Raw genomic sequence first — 17201 nt, 5'->3', positions numbered from 1 at the left:
CACACTTCAAAACACATGCATCACATAAGACATAAAACTGTATGAACAGCTTTTAAAAGCATAAAAGCAAAGTATATATAAAATAAATAAATATATATTATATATATACACACACATCTATATCTGTATATACACATCTTTATATATATATACTGTATATATATATATATATATATATATATATATATATATATATATATATATATATATACCCTGGTACACACACACACACACACACACACACACACACACACACACACACACACACACGTGAGTGTTGTGATGTTAGTTGGGGGTCGCTACAGAGGATCATCCTGATCCAAATACCTGATTTGGCACAGTTTTTACACCGGATGCCCTTCCTGAGGCGACCCTCCTCATTTTATCCAAGCTTGGGACCAGCATTGAGAGCGCACATACGGGTGCACCTCCCAGATTTGAACGTCATGTTTACATTTACATTTTCGGCATTTAGCAGACGCCTTTATCCAAAGCGACTTACATTACAGTTACAGTATACAGTCTGAGCAATTGAGGGTTAAGGGCCTTGCTCAAGGGCCCAACAGCAGCAACCTGGCAGTGGTGGGGCTTGAACCAGCAACCTTCTGGTTACTAGTCCAGTACCCTAACCACTAGGCTACGGTTCGTTCAGGACATTCAGTCGTGGACAATTTTGTATCTCCAGTTCACCTCGCTTGCACGTCGTTGGACTGTTGGAGGAAACTGGAACTCCCGGAAAAAACCCACACAGACACGGGGAAAACATGCTAAATCTACACAGAAAGGACCTGGGCTGCTCCACCTGGGAATCAAACCCAGGACCTTCTTGCTGTGCCACCGAGCCACTGTGCCGCCCATAATTTGCTTAAATAACTACAAAAACGGTTTGAGAAATCGAAACAGTCGGGACTTGATTCTTACGATTGTGATAAAGGTTTAATGTGCATGCATGTGTTGTGAAGTTGTAAGGCAGGCAGCCCTCAAATAAAGCCTCACAATTTGTAACTGATGTACCACCATTTACATACAGTACACCAATAACTTTCCCCTATACATAGGAGCCAAAAAATATTTTTGCTTTTTAATGGCAGGATTTTATATTTTACTACTGACTAAAACAGCAAGTATTAGTGTTACTGAAACAGGATAAGACTAACTCATTATAGTCCAGTGAAGTAAATACATTAAACCTTGCACAGCACCTCTGCCTTCTAACAAACCCTCCTTACCTCATTGTAAAAGAAATGCACAGTGTGGTTGTTGAGTTTCAGTGACAGCGTCTTCAGAAAGGAGATGTAGTAAGCCATGATCTCCTCGTCCGAGAAGTCAAATTTGTGGACGATGATGGAATTGACGTGGTTATTGGACAGCAGGTAATCTGTGAAGGGAAACGATGACACATCAGACCCCAAATCTGCTTAGAAAACCTTGACCTTTGTTTGTAAATGTTATTGGGAAATACTGACAGAGTGAGGTCTCGTGACTGATGTTCTCGAAGAGTATGTTGAGCGTCTGCAGGAGCTGGACACACACATAGCGTCCAGACCTCTGTCGCAAGATGTTGAGAAAGAACACAAACATGTTCTTCTCCAGAAAGAAGCTGTAAAGGAAAACAGATCAGCTGCTTGTTCCATAAATAAAAGTAAGACTTGTTATCTGAGAGTCATAACAAACATCATAGAGGCAAAACAACAGATACGGTACGAGAAATAAAAGCAATACTTACTCAAACACTGAGCTGTCATTCTGATCCCCCCAAATGAGAATTTCTGTGATGGAGCGAATCGTTTCGACTAGAAGATTCCGATTGTGGTCAGTAACTGTGGTGTTCTTGGTCAGGACATGATACATATACCTGAGAAATCAAATTAAGATAGAATTAGCCTACATTTCAGTTCTAACAGAAATAAAAACAATGACTATCGCAAATGTACTAATCAATATGTAAAATATCCTACTGCTATTTATTATAGACATTATAATAACATTTCTATTTGACTAGTAACCTGAACTGAAGGAACTAAACATTATTACACGTAAAATGTTCAAATATAAATGAAGAACACTGTCACTGATGTAAAGAACACACTCCTAACATCATCATCTTGTGAAGGAACTTCCAGAGTTCCTGCTAGACACAAAATACTAAACGGAGAACAAGCCTCCTGATTTTATCCAGGCTTGGAAGCAGCATTGAAAGTGCACTGACAGGTGCATGTTTTATTTATTAGAATTTTAAGGTCATGTTTTACACACTTTGGTTACATCCATGACACAGGTAGTTACTGCTTGCAACCGGAGCTCCATCTGTTTCTCTGCATGCATTCTCAGCACTGCAGTGACACTGACATGGTACTGGTGTGTTAGTGTGTGTTGTGCTGGTATGAGTGGATCAGACACAGCAGCGCTGCTGGAGTTTTTAACACCTCACTGTCACTGCTGGACTGAGAATAGTCCACCAACCAAAAATATCCAGTCAACAGCGTCCCGTGGGCAGCGTCCTGTGACCACTGATGAAGGTCTAGAAGATGACCGACTCAAACAGCAGCAATAGATGAGTGATCGTCTCTGACTTTACTTCTACAAGGTGAACCAACTAGGTAGGAGTGTCTAATAGAGTGGACACGGTATTTAAAAACTCCATCAGCATCGCTGTGTCTGATCCACTCATACCAGCACAACACACACTAACACACCACCACCATGTCAGTGTCACTGCAGTGCTGAGAATGATCCACCACCTAAATAATACCTGCTCTGTGGTGGTCCTGACCATTGAAGAACATGGTGAAAGCAGGTAAAAAAAAAAAAAAGTATGTAGAGAAACAGATGGACTACAGTCAGTAATTGTAGAACTACAAAGTGCTTCTATATGGTAAGTGGAGCTGATCAAATGGACAGTAAGTGTAGAAACAAGGAGGTGGTTTTAATGTTATGCCTAATGGGTGTATAAATATATATATACATACATCAATAAAAAAATATAGATAGTTGGAACACTGTGCACTGGGGATAGCTTACGCTAAGCTAACTCGCTAATCAAAACAAAATCATTTGTACAGCATGAATTACTGTTTTGTTTAGACAAACTCTCGTTTATCTGCAACGGTTAAATTAAACAGATTAAAAACGGTTAAATATTCGTTAACAAGCTGACAAATTATCCTAAATCTAGCTAACGTTAGCTAGGCATATACGCTAAATGGTAACGCTATAAGCGACACTTACTTTAAATGATCCAGAGAATGGATGTTTTTGGATTTAAAGCTCCGGGACAGGCTGAACATTTTGTCGGCTTTATTTAATAATTACACATTTGTTTTAAATGAATAAACTACCAGAAATAATCCATAACGGCTCAGGTGACTGTCAAGAGTCTGCGTGGGGAAAACATCGCTAGCGAGATCGCTGACAAATGAGTTGTTTCAAACCGCTCCTTATTGGCTACGTTTGCGCACGACGTAGGGTGTGAAATAACGGCATTAGTGAGAGAATCTAGTGCACTTTGATTTATATAGAGTAAGATTTGAAACGCAACAGATTTACTGCGGCTGTGTGAAATTACACGCTAGTTCACTACATCGGTTGTCAAAGTGGGTCGTACATACTGAACAGTAGGCTCCCTATTTACTCGTACTATCTAGTGTTTATTGTGCATTTTGAAACACAACCAATATTCTTGCCCGTTTACTGTAAATAAAGGTTTTGTCGTACAAATTACAGGACAGACGCTCATGTTATTGGAACCTAATTTCCCAGAATAAAATCTGCACAGTTTCAGTTGTACATTATAGATATTGTTTATGCATACATAGTGCAGTGAGTCTCAGTATTTTTAATGCCAAGGCTTACGCATTCACATATTTCTTTATTAGATTAGATTAGATTCAACTTTATTGTCATTGTGCAAAGTAAGCAAGTACAAAGCCAACGAAATGCAGTAGCATCTAACCAGAAGTGCAAGATAGAGATTATACACATATAATACAGTTAAAGTGCAGAAGTGACCAGGTAGTGAAATGAGGAGACATATAAGAATATTAAACAGATAATGATGATTGTACAGTGAATAGACTAATATGTATTTACAGAGTAATGGAAGGTGACTAAAGTGGCTACATGGATGTGTAATGAATGAGAATAAATAAAGTGAAGTATATAAGTTTGTTTATTAGGATTTTAACGTCATGTTTCACACTTTGGTTACATTCATGACAGGAACGGTAGTTACTCATTACACAAGATTCATCAGTTCACAAGTTTATATTGAACACAGTCATGGACAATTTAGTGTCTTCAGTTCACCTCACTTGCACGTCTTTAGACTGTGGGAGGAAACCGGAGTAACCGAAGTAAACCCACACAGCACTGTCGCCTCACAGCAAGAAGGTCCTGGGTTCGATTTCCACGTGAGGTGATCCGGGTCCAGGTCCTTTCTGTGTGGAGTTTGCATGTTCTCCCTGTGTCCGCGTGGGTTTCCTGCGGGTGCTCCGGTTTCCTCCCACAGTCCAAAGACGTGCAAGTGGGGTGAATTGAAGACATTAAATTGTCCATGACTGTGTTCAATATAAACTTGTGAACTGATGAATCTTGTGTAATGAGTAACTACCGTTCCTGTCATGAATGTAACCAAAGTGTAAAACATGACGTTAAAATCATAACAAACAAACATTTAGCAGACGCCTTTATCCTAAGCGACTTACACTACGAGCAATTTAGGGTTAAGGGCCTTGCTCAAGGGCCCAACAGCAGCAACTTGGCAGTTGTGGGGCTTCAACCAGTGACTTTCTGATTACCAGTCCAGTACCTTAACCACTAGGCTACAGCGTGCCATTTTAAGACCCCGATAACGAATTAAACTATTTCATAATTTTTTTACTAATAAATAAATAAATACTGAACCATTTACTGCGTAGTTTGCATGCAGTCAATTTCAGCGAGAAACACTCGTAATTATGGGGCTTGTAGTTTAAACATAGCGTCAGCTGCAGGCTGTTCATGGTACTGGAACTCAATTTCCCAGCATGCACTGAGCGCCAGTCTGCTCTAGAGTCATATGCAGGCGACTTTGTTTTTTTTCTTTGACATCTTCGTGGATGTCCGGTCAACCTTTTGTTTTTAGACATACGGAGATATATTTAATACAAATAAAAGTGTGTGGTGTTTTCAGTGGACGCTAAATGATTCATCGCTGGTGTAAGAAGAGGAAATAAAATCGACACGATTTTATAGTTTTGTGAATCAGCTGTGTGGTTGAGCTGCGGAACATTAAAAACATCATATTTATCTAAATACGTTGCTGAATGCTTTGGAAACTTATTTTTGATATAACAAAACAAGAAGAAGTGGCTGGATAATAGACTTTAAGTGACTGGTTTGTTGGAGAAACAGCAAAAGTTATCGTGCTGCAGCCGGCCTGCTTATATAACATACACATGCTTTATTCACGTGCTTCCGGATTTATTGTAAATACGAGTTTACAACCAATGCAGATTTCTTCAGGCTGTAATTGTAATCGCTGTAATTGTAATCACTGCAGTGCCAGCAGAAAACCTTTAATGCAGTGGTTTTGTTCTACACTTTCATCATGATGGAGGAAAGGACGCTTTGAGATCTTGATTGTGGTTACTTTTTTATAAACACAAGGTTTGTTCATGCAGCTGTAACAAACATTGAAACATTGGCTTCTATTGTTTTTACATTTAGTGGAAAAGATCACCAGATGAATGATTAGAAACAGTGTTAGCTCAGTGATTAAGGTACTGGAGGAGTGATTGGAAGGTCACTGGTTCAAGTCCCACTCCTGCAAAGTTGGCATTGATAACTAGTGGACTATTATTGTGCTATTGGACTATTACTGGCTTTTTGTTTTATTGTTCGCATTGCTGCTGGTTCAAGCCCCATCACCACCACCACCACCAAGTTCCCATTGTTGGGCCCTTGAGCAAGGCCCTTAATCCCCCTAATTGCATTGTATTCAGATTTAATTGTAAGTCGTTTTGGATAAACTGATAATAACAGCTTCACAACCGGTAAAAACAAACATCTGAGGAGAAAGTGAATAAAGCACGGCATAAACTGGACTATATTATTGTTTTTATATTGAGTGAATTTTAGTACCACAGTAGTAAATAGTAGTATTTATGTGCTTTAGATTAATGACACCGTTGTGTTCTTGTTGGAAATTATACTATGCACAGACTCACACCCAGACATCAGTGATGATCCACCTTCTAACCCACTTCTAACCCACCCTCATGATCCTGCTTCGTCCAGTGTGCCATCACCACATGTCTGGAATTCTATGCCACACTCAGTCTATTCCCAGTTAGATTCCCTGGAATCTTTCATCGACGCTGCTCCATATATGTTCTATCTCGGCCTCTTTTTTGTCAACGTCCTTATCCTTTACTATGCCTTTCTGATGGAATATATAGTGCTGAACGTGGGCATTGTGTTTCTGCCCGAGGACATGGACCAGGCGCTGGTGGATCTGGGAGTGCTCTCTGACCCAGCCTCCATCCCGTATGAGACGGACACCGAGACTGACGTCTTAGAGGGCTATCTGGAATAGATTCCCCAGTATCAATATGCTTCGACTACTAATTAAACTCTGTGGTTTGAGAAAGGATTTCTTGCTGGGGACTCAGGAGATGAACCTGAATGCTGATCATGAGCTCTGCTCAGGTGGGAAGATGCTGCTCTGGACATCATTTGAAGAATATTCTTGTATGACAAAGTAAGACACGCTTTTTTGTTTTATTGTGATATTTTTCACATTCTGGAGGGTTAATTTGTACGCGATCCGAGTCCCACTGTGGTTTACAAAATGTAACATAAAGCCACCACAAGGGGGTGTTCGTGCACGACTAATGGTAAATAAATAAATACTTAAATAATATTATTAAACAACTCTTAAACTGGCCGTGTTTTAATTAGTATTTTATTAATAAATAATCTAGTGTGCCCATAGTTTTTTTTTAATCAGCTGCAAGAGCATTACCGAGGTCGATCGATCACTGAATGGGGTTGACGTCAGTCTTCGAACCCCAACTCACTCACTTACTCACTCACTCACTTTCTTAACCGATTATCCAACTAGGGTTGCAGGGGGGTGCCGGAGCCTATCCCAGCCTCTCAATGGGCGCAAGGCACACACTAACACCCTGTCCTGGACGGGGAACTGATGAATCTTGTGTAATGAGTAACTACCGTTTCTGTCATGAATGTAACCAAGAGTGTAAAACATGACGTTAAAATCCTAATAAACAAACAAACTTTGAATTCCAACTCACCAAACCATTTACAAGATGTAACATAAAGCCTCCACAAGGGGGCGTTTGTGCACAAGTTCTTTTCCTGTTTATGTGCCGGTTAAAATTCATTTATTTAATTATTATTACTTTCTCTGTGACCCATTTTTTTGGCTAGAGAGTGTAAAGATGTTAAGATATAAGATTGTGTTGCCTGGGTCATATAAAAAATCATGAACATAATGTGGGTGGCTTAAAAAAACAGTAGAAAACCCTGCTGTATGTAATGAAATGAAGTGTTCATCATTTAGGGTGTTTTGTCTCTCCACAGGTTGTCTAGGCTCAAATGAAATCAAGCTTCATTGTTTGGTGGAATTTTCCAGGGACAAGATGGACGTAAAATAGAAAAGTCGACACTCCAGGATTTCAGAGAGGATCAGACGTGATGTCATACCTACCATGATGATAATTCATTACTTCTTACACTTATGTTGATTTAGTCTAACATAGCTTTCTGGAAGAGGCTGGTATGGTTTACACAGAGGAGCAGATACTTATTTATAACAGACTTCATCGCATTCACTTCTCAGTTTGGCTTCATTAAGCTCTAAACATTTCACTTTGATTTTAGCCAGGTTATAAAGTCTGATCTAATTCTGCATGAGATGTTTTAACCTTCAGTTTTCACACATGCAGAGTCTGTTTTAATCTCAGACTTGTTCGAAAGCAATTTTATAACCTGTGTGAGCTCTTGAATGTGATCTGCTTCTGAGACCAGGTTTAAAATAATGTGATTGCCTTAACGTGTCAGTTTCAAGTAACACACTGAAGGGGAATGAGTGTTTTCTCAGTATTCAGAGTGTGAGAATGCCCTTAGATAAGCAATACATCCTAAGACTGACATGACGGTTTTTACTTTTGTGCTGCTGTTAGAGTCTTATGAACTGTACATGCTGTAAATGATGCATTAAATTGAAACTGATGTATAGCAGATACTTATGGTATATAAATTAATAAATAATATTACATAACAACTCTTAACTGGTCGTGTTTTAATTTGTTTTTATTATAGTAATATAGCATTTCCCTAGATTTCCTTTATTGAGGTCGATCAATCACTGAATGGGGTTGATGTCAGTCAAGTTCTTCCAAACCCAACTCGCCAAACGTCTTCTTCACAGGGCTTGCTTTGTGATCGTATGCTCATGCCATGCTCAAACAGGAAGAGGCATTCCCTATCTGTCTCTCCACAGGTTGTCTAGGCTCAAATGAAATCAAGTCGACACTCCACTCTAGAGGCATTCCCTAAACAAAGTTTGTAGTTTACAGTTCTTTACTGGAGGCAAGACCCCCAGCCCAGACCACCAAAAACTGTCTCAGACCTCCACTCTGCCGCCAAGCATTAATAAAACTCCCAGATGGTAAGAGGTCATTCATTATGTCCAGAAAATATTTCCACTGTTTCAGAGTCCAATGAGAGTGTTCTTTACACCACTTCAGCAGAGACTTGATACTGCACATGGTTATCTTTACTACTTTATCTACTTTAGTTTCAGTCCGTCCATCCATCCATCTATCTATCTATCTGTCCGCCCGTCCGTCTGTCCACCCATATATCCGTCTATCTATCTATCTATCTATCTATCTATCTATCTATCTATCTATCTATCTGTCCGTCCATCTATCCATCCATCCATCCTTCCATCTATCTGTCCGTCCGTCCATCTATCCGTCCATCCATCTGTCTGTCCGTCCATCCATCTATCTGTCCATCCATCTATCCGTCCGTCTATCTATCCATCCATCTATCTGTCTGTCTGTCTATCTATCTGTCTATCCATCCATCCATCCATCTTTGAATTGTGTGTAGTCTCCCAGCTAGCTTCTGAGGTTGTGTGGCTTTATGGCTGAGCCGTTGGAGCTCCTAGACTTTTTTCCACTTTACTATAACAGCACTTGCAGGAAGTTGATGAAGTGACATGCTGGAAAGGTGCCTCTGCCGACAGTGCCATGCTGAAACTGAACAGTTCTTCTGTATGATTCCATCTACACTATTGTCTGTCTAGAGTTTACATTTACGCTGGAGTTCATGCACCCGTTAGCAATGCATACGGCTAAAATAGTTATAGAGAGAGAGAAAGAGACAAACTTGTCATTTGCTTGATAAAAAATATGTATTTACAGAATAAATGAACATTCGCTTCAGAGCTCCAGTGCAAAACCAAAGAAACAAGCATCACAGTGCAAATCAATACCAGTTATAAAATAAAGTTGTACTTCATTGTACAGAAGATAAAAGAAATATTGCAACTCGGGAATAACGCACCATAAATATTTAGTGTTTTTTTTTTTTTTTTGTCGTCAGGGATTTTGTCGCTAGGCAGCAGTACCATACCAAATAGCATTTAGTGACCTGTGTGTGTTTGCAGAACAGCATGTTAGTAGCAGCACTTTGACTTTTAGAAGAGGTGATTTATAAAGCTTTGATCCTGGAATCTTGAAGCTGAAGATGCTCAAAAACCCCGTATGGAATACAGTCGTTCCACATGCTGGGAAAAAAGAGGAAAAAATTATAATGTGTTAAGTAGTTGGAAGCCAGCAAATTGTTATTATGACATTATTAAAAACATGATACACAGTAAAAGCTCCAGTAACTTTCAGTGGTTAAATAATTAATTTCCAGTGAGAATAAAATACTCACTGTTCTGCTCTCTAATTAATGCATCTATAATACAATACATGTGCATGGAGGGACGAAATAACATCTATCACTGGAAACCCAGAAATAAATAACAGATTTTCATGGTTCATGTGTGTGTTGGTTACTTACTCAAGAGACTTCATCCACGGAGAGCTTTTTAGTGCAGCGGTGAGCTTTTCTGCCCCAGCGTCTGTAAACTTGTTATACTTTACACTATGGATACACAAATAAAACCACATTTATAAGTTTAGGATTAGACTTTCAGGACCCAATGGATCCAAATCATTTATTTACTTATATTTTTTCTTTTGGTGTCGTCACAGCAGATCTGGTCAGATCTGGTCAGGCCCCTTAGGGGTCACTAATGAGAAAAAATACATGAAGTGCAAAATCTGTACCCAAGGTTTAGTAATCCGTACTCTTAGTTTACAAACTGTGCCCACGGATTTGTTAAGTGTACCCATGGATTAAGGTTTGTAAACTGTGCCCACAGATTTAGATTTGTAAACTGTACCCACAGATTTGTAAACTGTACCCACAGATTTGTATACTGTACCCACAGACTTGTAAACTGTACCCATGGATTTATAAACTGACAATTTTCATTCTTTTCAAAACAAATACTATGATTAAATGTAAATAACTTGTTAAAATTAACAGCATTAAATAGATAAACATGTTAAATAGATAAAAGTTACTCACTCCAAATCCAGCAGAGACTTCATGAGCGGTAGAACTGAGGCCAAGCTTTCAGCTCCTCTATCAGCTATCAGATTTCCATACAGGCTAAAGAACATGAGTGAAAATGGGAACGTTATTATTACATCCATTCTATCTGTCATCCACCATATAACTAAAATAAATAATAATAAATCGTGGGTATTTTAAAAGATCCTACCTGAGGTTCTGTAGTGACGAGGTGAAGGCCATCGCCTCAGCCAGGTTCTCCACGCCGGCGTCTCCAATGCAGTTCTGAGAAAGACTGGAGAGATAAAATAAGATAAAATGAGACAAAAAAGTATTTATACAATTAGGCTAAAAAATGGACATTAAAAAAATACCACTCACTTCAGCATCTTTAAAGAGGATAAAGATTTCAGCACGCCAGCTAGCTTTGTAGCTCCAGCATCACCAATTTTGTTTTTCTCAATACTGGTAAGCAAAGAAAAAGAAATGTCAATTAAAGATTTGATCAAATATAGTTAATAACTGATCATTAAACCATAGTCACACAGTTTTCAAGCCAAGTTACATTTCAACAGGTTTAAATTAGACTTCTGGTGTGATGAGGTTGAATGTACTGAACTCTGAAATGCAAATCTGAATAATAATAATAATAATACACACACATGCTTTAATGAGTTCACCTTTAGTCACAGGTTCACATTTAATCAAGTAAAAACCAAAATACCAAATACCAAAATTAAAAAGGCTTCTGACAACCACACTTTCAGGTTAGCAGGCTTAAGAGTGACCAGTAGGGGGAGCTCTTACATGGGGGGGGGGGGGGGGGGGGGGGGAGGGGGGGGGGGGGGGGGGGGGGGGGGGGGGGGGGATGGGAAGCCTTGAACGTCTAAACTAGTGTGATACAACTAGAATGATGGTCATTTCCTTCCTGCCATTATTTCTGACTGTGTGTTGAGTGCTGAGGACCAAGGTCTGATCCTTTCCTATTTCTGGGTACTTCCTACCTCCCAAAACCATGCCAAATGTGTACTCGCTCTTTCAAATCACGTTTAGTTAATGAGTGAGTGAATGAGTGTGTGTGATGATGCCTTGCAATAGATTGGCACTGTGTCCAGTGTTTCCACCTTAATGACCAGTTGTTTTATATTTATAACCATTAAAATCTGCTCATTAATGATTTCCTTCTGAAGCTGAGAATTACCAGCACTTACTCCAGGTACTGCAGAGACTCCAGGGCGGGTAAGATCCCGACCAGCTTGAGGAAAGCCTCGGGTCCGTTCTGCTGGCCGAGCCTTTAACGGAAAAGAAACGACAGTGAACATATTGAGAACAAACCCAAAACTGAGGGTCTCTCCAGTATAACGTAGAATAAATGAATGTGGGTGTCAGACTTACTCGTATTCCAGCTTGTGAAGATTTCTCACCGCTGGGATGCCACCCTCCAGAGCAGGATCAGCCTCACTAAAATCACAGTGCAAACGGTTACTAACAATCATCCAGCCATTGTGGATATGACTGTAATGCAGAATTATAACCAGGTAACATCAGTTTTCGACCTGAATTATGGGATTTTAGCTGTTTTAATAGCTGTATGACTCAGTGTATGACTGTGTGATGAAGCTTTCCAATCTTGTGCTGAAGATGATGTTGAGTAAACAAAAGCACGGTTTTGTTACGATTGTTGCTGGACATTCTCCAGAACGTCCTGTCCTCTGTTTGGGTCTTCAGGCTTCTTAATGGCTCGTTCATTGTTCCGATTAAACCATCCATCCAACTTGTTGCTGGCCGTCCTCTTCCACTTTTACCCTAAACTGTCTTTTCCAAGGAACTGGTTTCTCTCATAATGTGGCCAAAATGACAGAGCTTCAGTCTGGTTTTCTGGGCTTGGAGTGAGAGAACGGGGTTTAATTTGGTGGAGGATCCATTTGTTTGTCTTCTTTGCCATCAAAGGTGCTCCAAAGTTCGCAGGCTTTCGATATTCTTACTGTCCAGCTTTTTATTATTTACTGATAAGCAAAATTAGGTAAATAAATAATTTACTTAATCATAAATAAACATGCATCATCTGCTGTTCTTTAAAAAATGGCTTTTGCAGGATTTTGGTTCTAGATTTCTGACATTCTCAGAACTCTCATCAGTTTCCTTTGCCTGTAAAAGCACTAAATCAGTTGCCAGTGAGCAGTGGTTTTAGAATACAGGTCACAATATGCATTTTAAGACAATTGATTCTGATTCTGACTGATGAAAAAATAACCTAATGATGTATGTTTTGTTTTCTTTTATTTAACCTTTAATTATCCAGGCAAGTCATTAAGAACAGAATCTTATTTATAGTGGCAGCCTGGTGAGCAGCAAAAGTCTCTTGATGAGAAAGACAACACAAACACAAAGCACAAAGCAAAATCAGGCCAAATAAAATACAATGTAAAGCCAGCTAGCATCTTCACTCCTGGTGAAGTGATTCCTAATAGTGAGTTTATGGTTCTGTGTAGCATCAGAAAGGTTCTAACTGGACTGCTTTGTAAGGTTGTGGGGTTAAAGTGGCAGATAAACAATCTATTTACACTGTTTAATATATAAATCATGGTTATGATGCCTCACCATGACGGCAGCTTCTTCTCCTTGTGGATTTGGACGAGTACACCCAGGTCTTCCACGTGACACACTTGCGACACCTTGATTGGGTCTATGGTGAATTTTTCGATGGCACGTTTTAAAGTTAATTTGTCGTCGCTGCTTTGCAAATCCTCCCACAGGTTAATCGTGTCCATCGTGGGTGCCCTAAAACACAGAGACAAAAAGAGGTTTATCATTATCAGATTATTGGTTGCCGAAAAGGTAAAAATGAGGTGCAAAAGTAAGTACACCCCTCTTTTAAGACTACAGCAAAGGTGAACCTGGAATACCCCAGCAAAACATCACTATATTAAATATCAACATACTTACAACATCCTAAAATACCACAGCAACCACCTGATGTATTAGAGCAACCATTTAACATCACCTCAACACCTCAACCAGATTGAATACCACAGTAACTGTTTAGCAACAACCTAGCAACTGCCTGAGATATTACAGAAACCCCTTGTAAAAGCATTGCAACCACTTGTTAACACCCTAGAAACCACCTACCAACACCCTAGCACCACCTAGCTACACAATAGCACCACCCGATGTATCAGAGCAACCATTTAACATCACCTCAACACCTCAACCAGATTATATACCACAGTAACTGCTTAGCAGTCCTTAATTTCTTTCGGGATTAATAAAGTGTCTCTCTATCTAGCAACAACCTAGCAACTACCATGCAACATACAGTATTACCATATTACAGAAACCCCCTGTAAAACCATTGCAACCCTAGTAACCACCTACCAACAACCTAGCCATATACCAAAAGCACCAAATCTGCATTTCTAGTTATAAATATGACCAAATAAAATTATATAAACACATGTTAAGGCATTTCAGTAGTATCAGTAGTAGTTGGATGTATGTGCTCAATCCACTTTTATATAAACAGAGCTCTGTTTTAACCCAGAAGAAATATAGGCTAGAAAAGCATGTTCTTCACGGGTTTCTTGGAGAACGGATCTTTTCTAATTTCTCTAAACGACTTAAAAGTAACTTCACAGGATTTAGAAAGGTTCTACTGCATCCTGCAACTTCCAAGAGAGACAAATCTAAACCTAATGATGCTTTCTGAGGCTAATGTAAATTTAATTAATTACCCGGTCACCACCTTGCCATTTTCAATCCATGCAAATTTAAAAACAAAAAAGGTTCCTCACCGAAATGACTTGACACAGTCCAGTGCGACCAGGTCTTTAAGACCAGTGAGAGGAACACACGTGTCCCGCAGGTCGATGCTGAGAGCTCGTTTGAGTCCTTTGGTGCACTTAAGGATGTGCCAAACGACGTAAGCGTCCACCGGAGAGAGTTGAGCTCCAGAAAAGGACAAATCGTCAGTAAGGTTCTTGACCAGAAGTTTGGCCAGCTTGACATTTCTGGCCTCGTACACACAGTGAAAGACTTCTAATAACCTGCTGGAGCTCAGAGTACCTGGTTTCAGGTTCTCCAGCTGGACCTCTACGGCTTTTCTCTTCGCCTGTAAATCGGTAGCGGTGTGCAAAATCCGACAGCAGGGGACGGCGTTTTTCTGAAACAGTAATCCAATAACGAAGCGCTGCAGCACGTCCTGCCATTCTCCCTGAGACTTTCGCTTCCGTTGGTGGAGCACCGTTTGGGATAAAAGCGTTTTATCGTTTAGTTCATTAGAATTTACCAAACACAGGGCACCTAGAAAGTTCTGCATGAAGAGATTGGCATAGTGAGTGTCCTTGATTTTGTCTGAATTTTGCCCTGCATGGGTCATTAAAATTCCAGAGTCAAGTCCATAGTCCAGCAAGTCCTTGGAGATGGTTTGATTGTGTTTAAAAAGCGTGCTGTGAGTCTTAATTCCTTCCCATGCTACATTACAGAGCTGCGTCAGGTCCGGTTTAGATTTCTCAATGTCATTGTTCAGCTCCAGATTCTGGCTGAGCACTTGCTGGAATAAATCCGTAAGCGACGATGGCAAAGCGTTTAAGTTGCTGTCGTGATGCTCCACCAGAGAGCACGTAACCTGGCAAAGTAAGGGATTCGAACACAAGCTGAAAATGTACTTTTGGCTCTTGATTTTTCTCGGCGCCTTGTCCTGCTGGGAAGAATCTGCAAAATATTTGGCTGTGTACAGTTCTATGTCTTTTGAGGAGAACCCGGACACTTCCAAGATGCTGTCCACTTTGCGCAGGAGCTGGTTCAGGACGTCTTTGGGTCTGGAGGCGATCAGGAGGGTGCACCCCGATAGGATCTTCTTCTGAAACAGACCAGAAAACAGCTGCCTGACGCTGTAGTTCTGGCTCATTTCCGAGGTAGCCGGGGACTGAAGGAGACCTTCGAGGTCTTTCATGTCGTCGAAGCTGTCGAAGACGATCAGTACCTTCTCCGGAGAGGCGCGGACGTGTTGGAAAACCGCCGACGAATTCTCATTCCTACAGGGGGGGCATGCAGAGGACTCAAACAGCAAAGTCTTCAGACTGTAGTTCGGCTGAGTAAGATTCAGGACTTTGCAATTTAGTAAAAAGACAAACTGGAATTGCGGAAGGTCGTCGGATGACCAGTCCAAGGTCAGACGCTGGATAAATACGCTCTTTCCCATCCCGGCCTTCCCAAGGACGGTGATTAAATGTTTGCTATTGCTCCCAGAGTTTTGGAAAACATGATTCCGCTGGACTGTCGATTTCTTTCTCTCGGAGTTGCTCAGCACCACTAACTCCTTCTCCAGACACTTGTTGGCGTTCTTGCCCGTCCTGATAATGAGCATTCTCCTGACCAGCTGTGTGTCCACGTAGTGAGTTTCCATGCTCCTGCCGCCGTCCATCCGGCTGCACGTTTCTCTCAGGTGTGACTTCAGACCCTGAATGTAGTCCTCCACGTGTTCTGGGTACGAAACGTTCGTTTTTAACATTTATATCATTTACACTTCACGACAGACGAAGCAATCATAATAATCCTAGTAAGGTTAATATCGTTTCTCACTTGGGATCACCGGGGTCGTCTTGGTTTGACGGCTTGTGGGAGAAAATTCCTTCGATGTTGTTTTGTCTACGATTGAACATAAACAAAAGTTAAACAAAATAAAGAATCGAGTTTCATTTGCTTCAGCAAAAGCAGTAAGAATAAGAAGGGGATGTTTTCATGACCTTAAACCTGGATTTAATCTCACTTCTTCTTTTTATTTCTATTTTCTGATGTGATACATACAGTGTTTTGCTGCTACTACTGTTCATTCTGTCTGCCTGACATTTACATTTTCCAAAGCAACTTACATTACAGTTATATTATATAGTCTAAGCAACTGAGGGTTAAGGGCCTTGCTTAAGGGCCCACCAGCAGCACTTGCCCACTGCTTGAGAGAAGTTAAAAATAGTAAAATTACCCTTTGAGGGCGAAACAACAGTGACAGTCGTAGGAGGGGATGGAGAATGTCGTTGGCTTGCACTTTCTGATGAGGAACTCACGGGGTACGTGGACGTGCTGAGCTCTAGAGGAGCCACAGCAGCATTAGCTATAGAAGAGAATACAAATAATACAGAATATTAATATAATAATAGTTATTCTACTCACTGAAGCTTTAACCTGTAGAAAACTACAAAAAGTCTGTCTGTCAATCTATCTGTCCGTCTGTCCGTTTATCCGTCTGTCTGTCTGTCTGTCTGTCTGTCTGTCTGTCTGTCTGTCTATCTATCTATCTATCTATCTATCTATCTATCTATCTATCTATCTATCTACGTATCTCTCTGTCTGTCTGTCTCTCACTCTCTCTCTCTCTGTCTGTCTGTCTGTCTGTCTGTCTATCTCTCTATCCATCTATCTAGATTAATCGAAAGATTGTTGGTACAACTCCAGCAGACCATGCAGTTATTTTTTTTTATAAATGAACCTTATTCACACCTCAAGCCAATTCACAGTTGCTAATCCAACTACTGGCATGTTTTGAAACAGAGGAGAAAACC

At 40.3% G+C, this 17201-nt stretch overlaps 3 protein-coding genes across 6 annotated transcripts in view; 1 reads left to right on the top strand and 2 right to left on the bottom strand.

Annotated features, from left to right (window-relative positions):
• Positions 1–3356, bottom strand: part of clec16a (C-type lectin domain containing 16A) — a 62911-nt gene extending 59555 nt beyond the window's left edge. For 2 of the 4 annotated variants that reach the window (XM_062984870.1, XM_062984871.1), the window contains exons 1-4: positions 3229–3351; positions 1727–1855; positions 1467–1600; positions 1230–1378 (exon numbers count right to left, since the gene is read on the bottom strand). In XM_062984870.1, the coding sequence (XP_062840940.1) occupies positions 1230–1378; positions 1467–1600; positions 1727–1855; positions 3229–3287 (471 nt within the window). In that variant the 5' untranslated portion in view covers positions 3288–3351. Of the gene's footprint in view, positions 1–1229; positions 1379–1466; positions 1601–1726; positions 1856–3228 lie in introns of all 4 variants that reach the window. The other 2 variants (XM_062984873.1, XM_062984872.1) reach the window with 2 other exon arrangements.
• Positions 3357–5096: 1740 nt separating this feature from the next.
• Positions 5097–8276, top strand: dexi (Dexi homolog (mouse)). Its single transcript, XM_063018750.1, has 2 exons — positions 5097–6739; positions 7585–8276. Exon 1 carries the CDS (start codon positions 6305–6307, stop codon positions 6572–6574), a length of 270 nt encoding a protein of 89 aa, XP_062874820.1. The 5' UTR covers positions 5097–6304; the 3' UTR covers positions 6575–6739; positions 7585–8276.
• Positions 8277–9457: 1181 nt separating this feature from the next.
• Positions 9458–17201, bottom strand: part of ciita (class II, major histocompatibility complex, transactivator) — a 20775-nt gene continuing 13031 nt past the window's right edge. Inside the window, exons 10-20 of the mRNA XM_062985071.1 lie at positions 16625–16753; positions 16225–16290; positions 14436–16125; positions 13243–13422; positions 12037–12102; positions 11853–11933; positions 11023–11106; positions 10853–10936; positions 10657–10740; positions 10084–10167; positions 9458–9802 (exon numbers count right to left, since the gene is read on the bottom strand). Coding sequence (XP_062841141.1) covers positions 9727–9802; positions 10084–10167; positions 10657–10740; positions 10853–10936; positions 11023–11106; positions 11853–11933; positions 12037–12102; positions 13243–13422; positions 14436–16125; positions 16225–16290; positions 16625–16753 — 2624 coding nt within the window. The 3' untranslated portion in view covers positions 9458–9726. The remainder of the gene's footprint in view (positions 9803–10083; positions 10168–10656; positions 10741–10852; positions 10937–11022; positions 11107–11852; positions 11934–12036; positions 12103–13242; positions 13423–14435; positions 16126–16224; positions 16291–16624; positions 16754–17201) is intronic.

The sequence above is a fragment of the Trichomycterus rosablanca genome, chromosome 22, assembly GCF_030014385.1.
Source record: "Trichomycterus rosablanca isolate fTriRos1 chromosome 22, fTriRos1.hap1, whole genome shotgun sequence".
NCBI lineage: Eukaryota > Metazoa > Chordata > Actinopteri > Siluriformes > Trichomycteridae > Trichomycterus > Trichomycterus rosablanca.
This window is presented reverse-complemented; position numbering and strand designations above follow the sequence as displayed.

Excerpts from the sequence above, each read along its gene's own strand:
- dexi (XM_063018750.1), top strand. The coding sequence starts at position 6,305 with ATGCCACACTCAGTCTATTCCCAGTTAGATTCCCTGGAATCTTTCATC.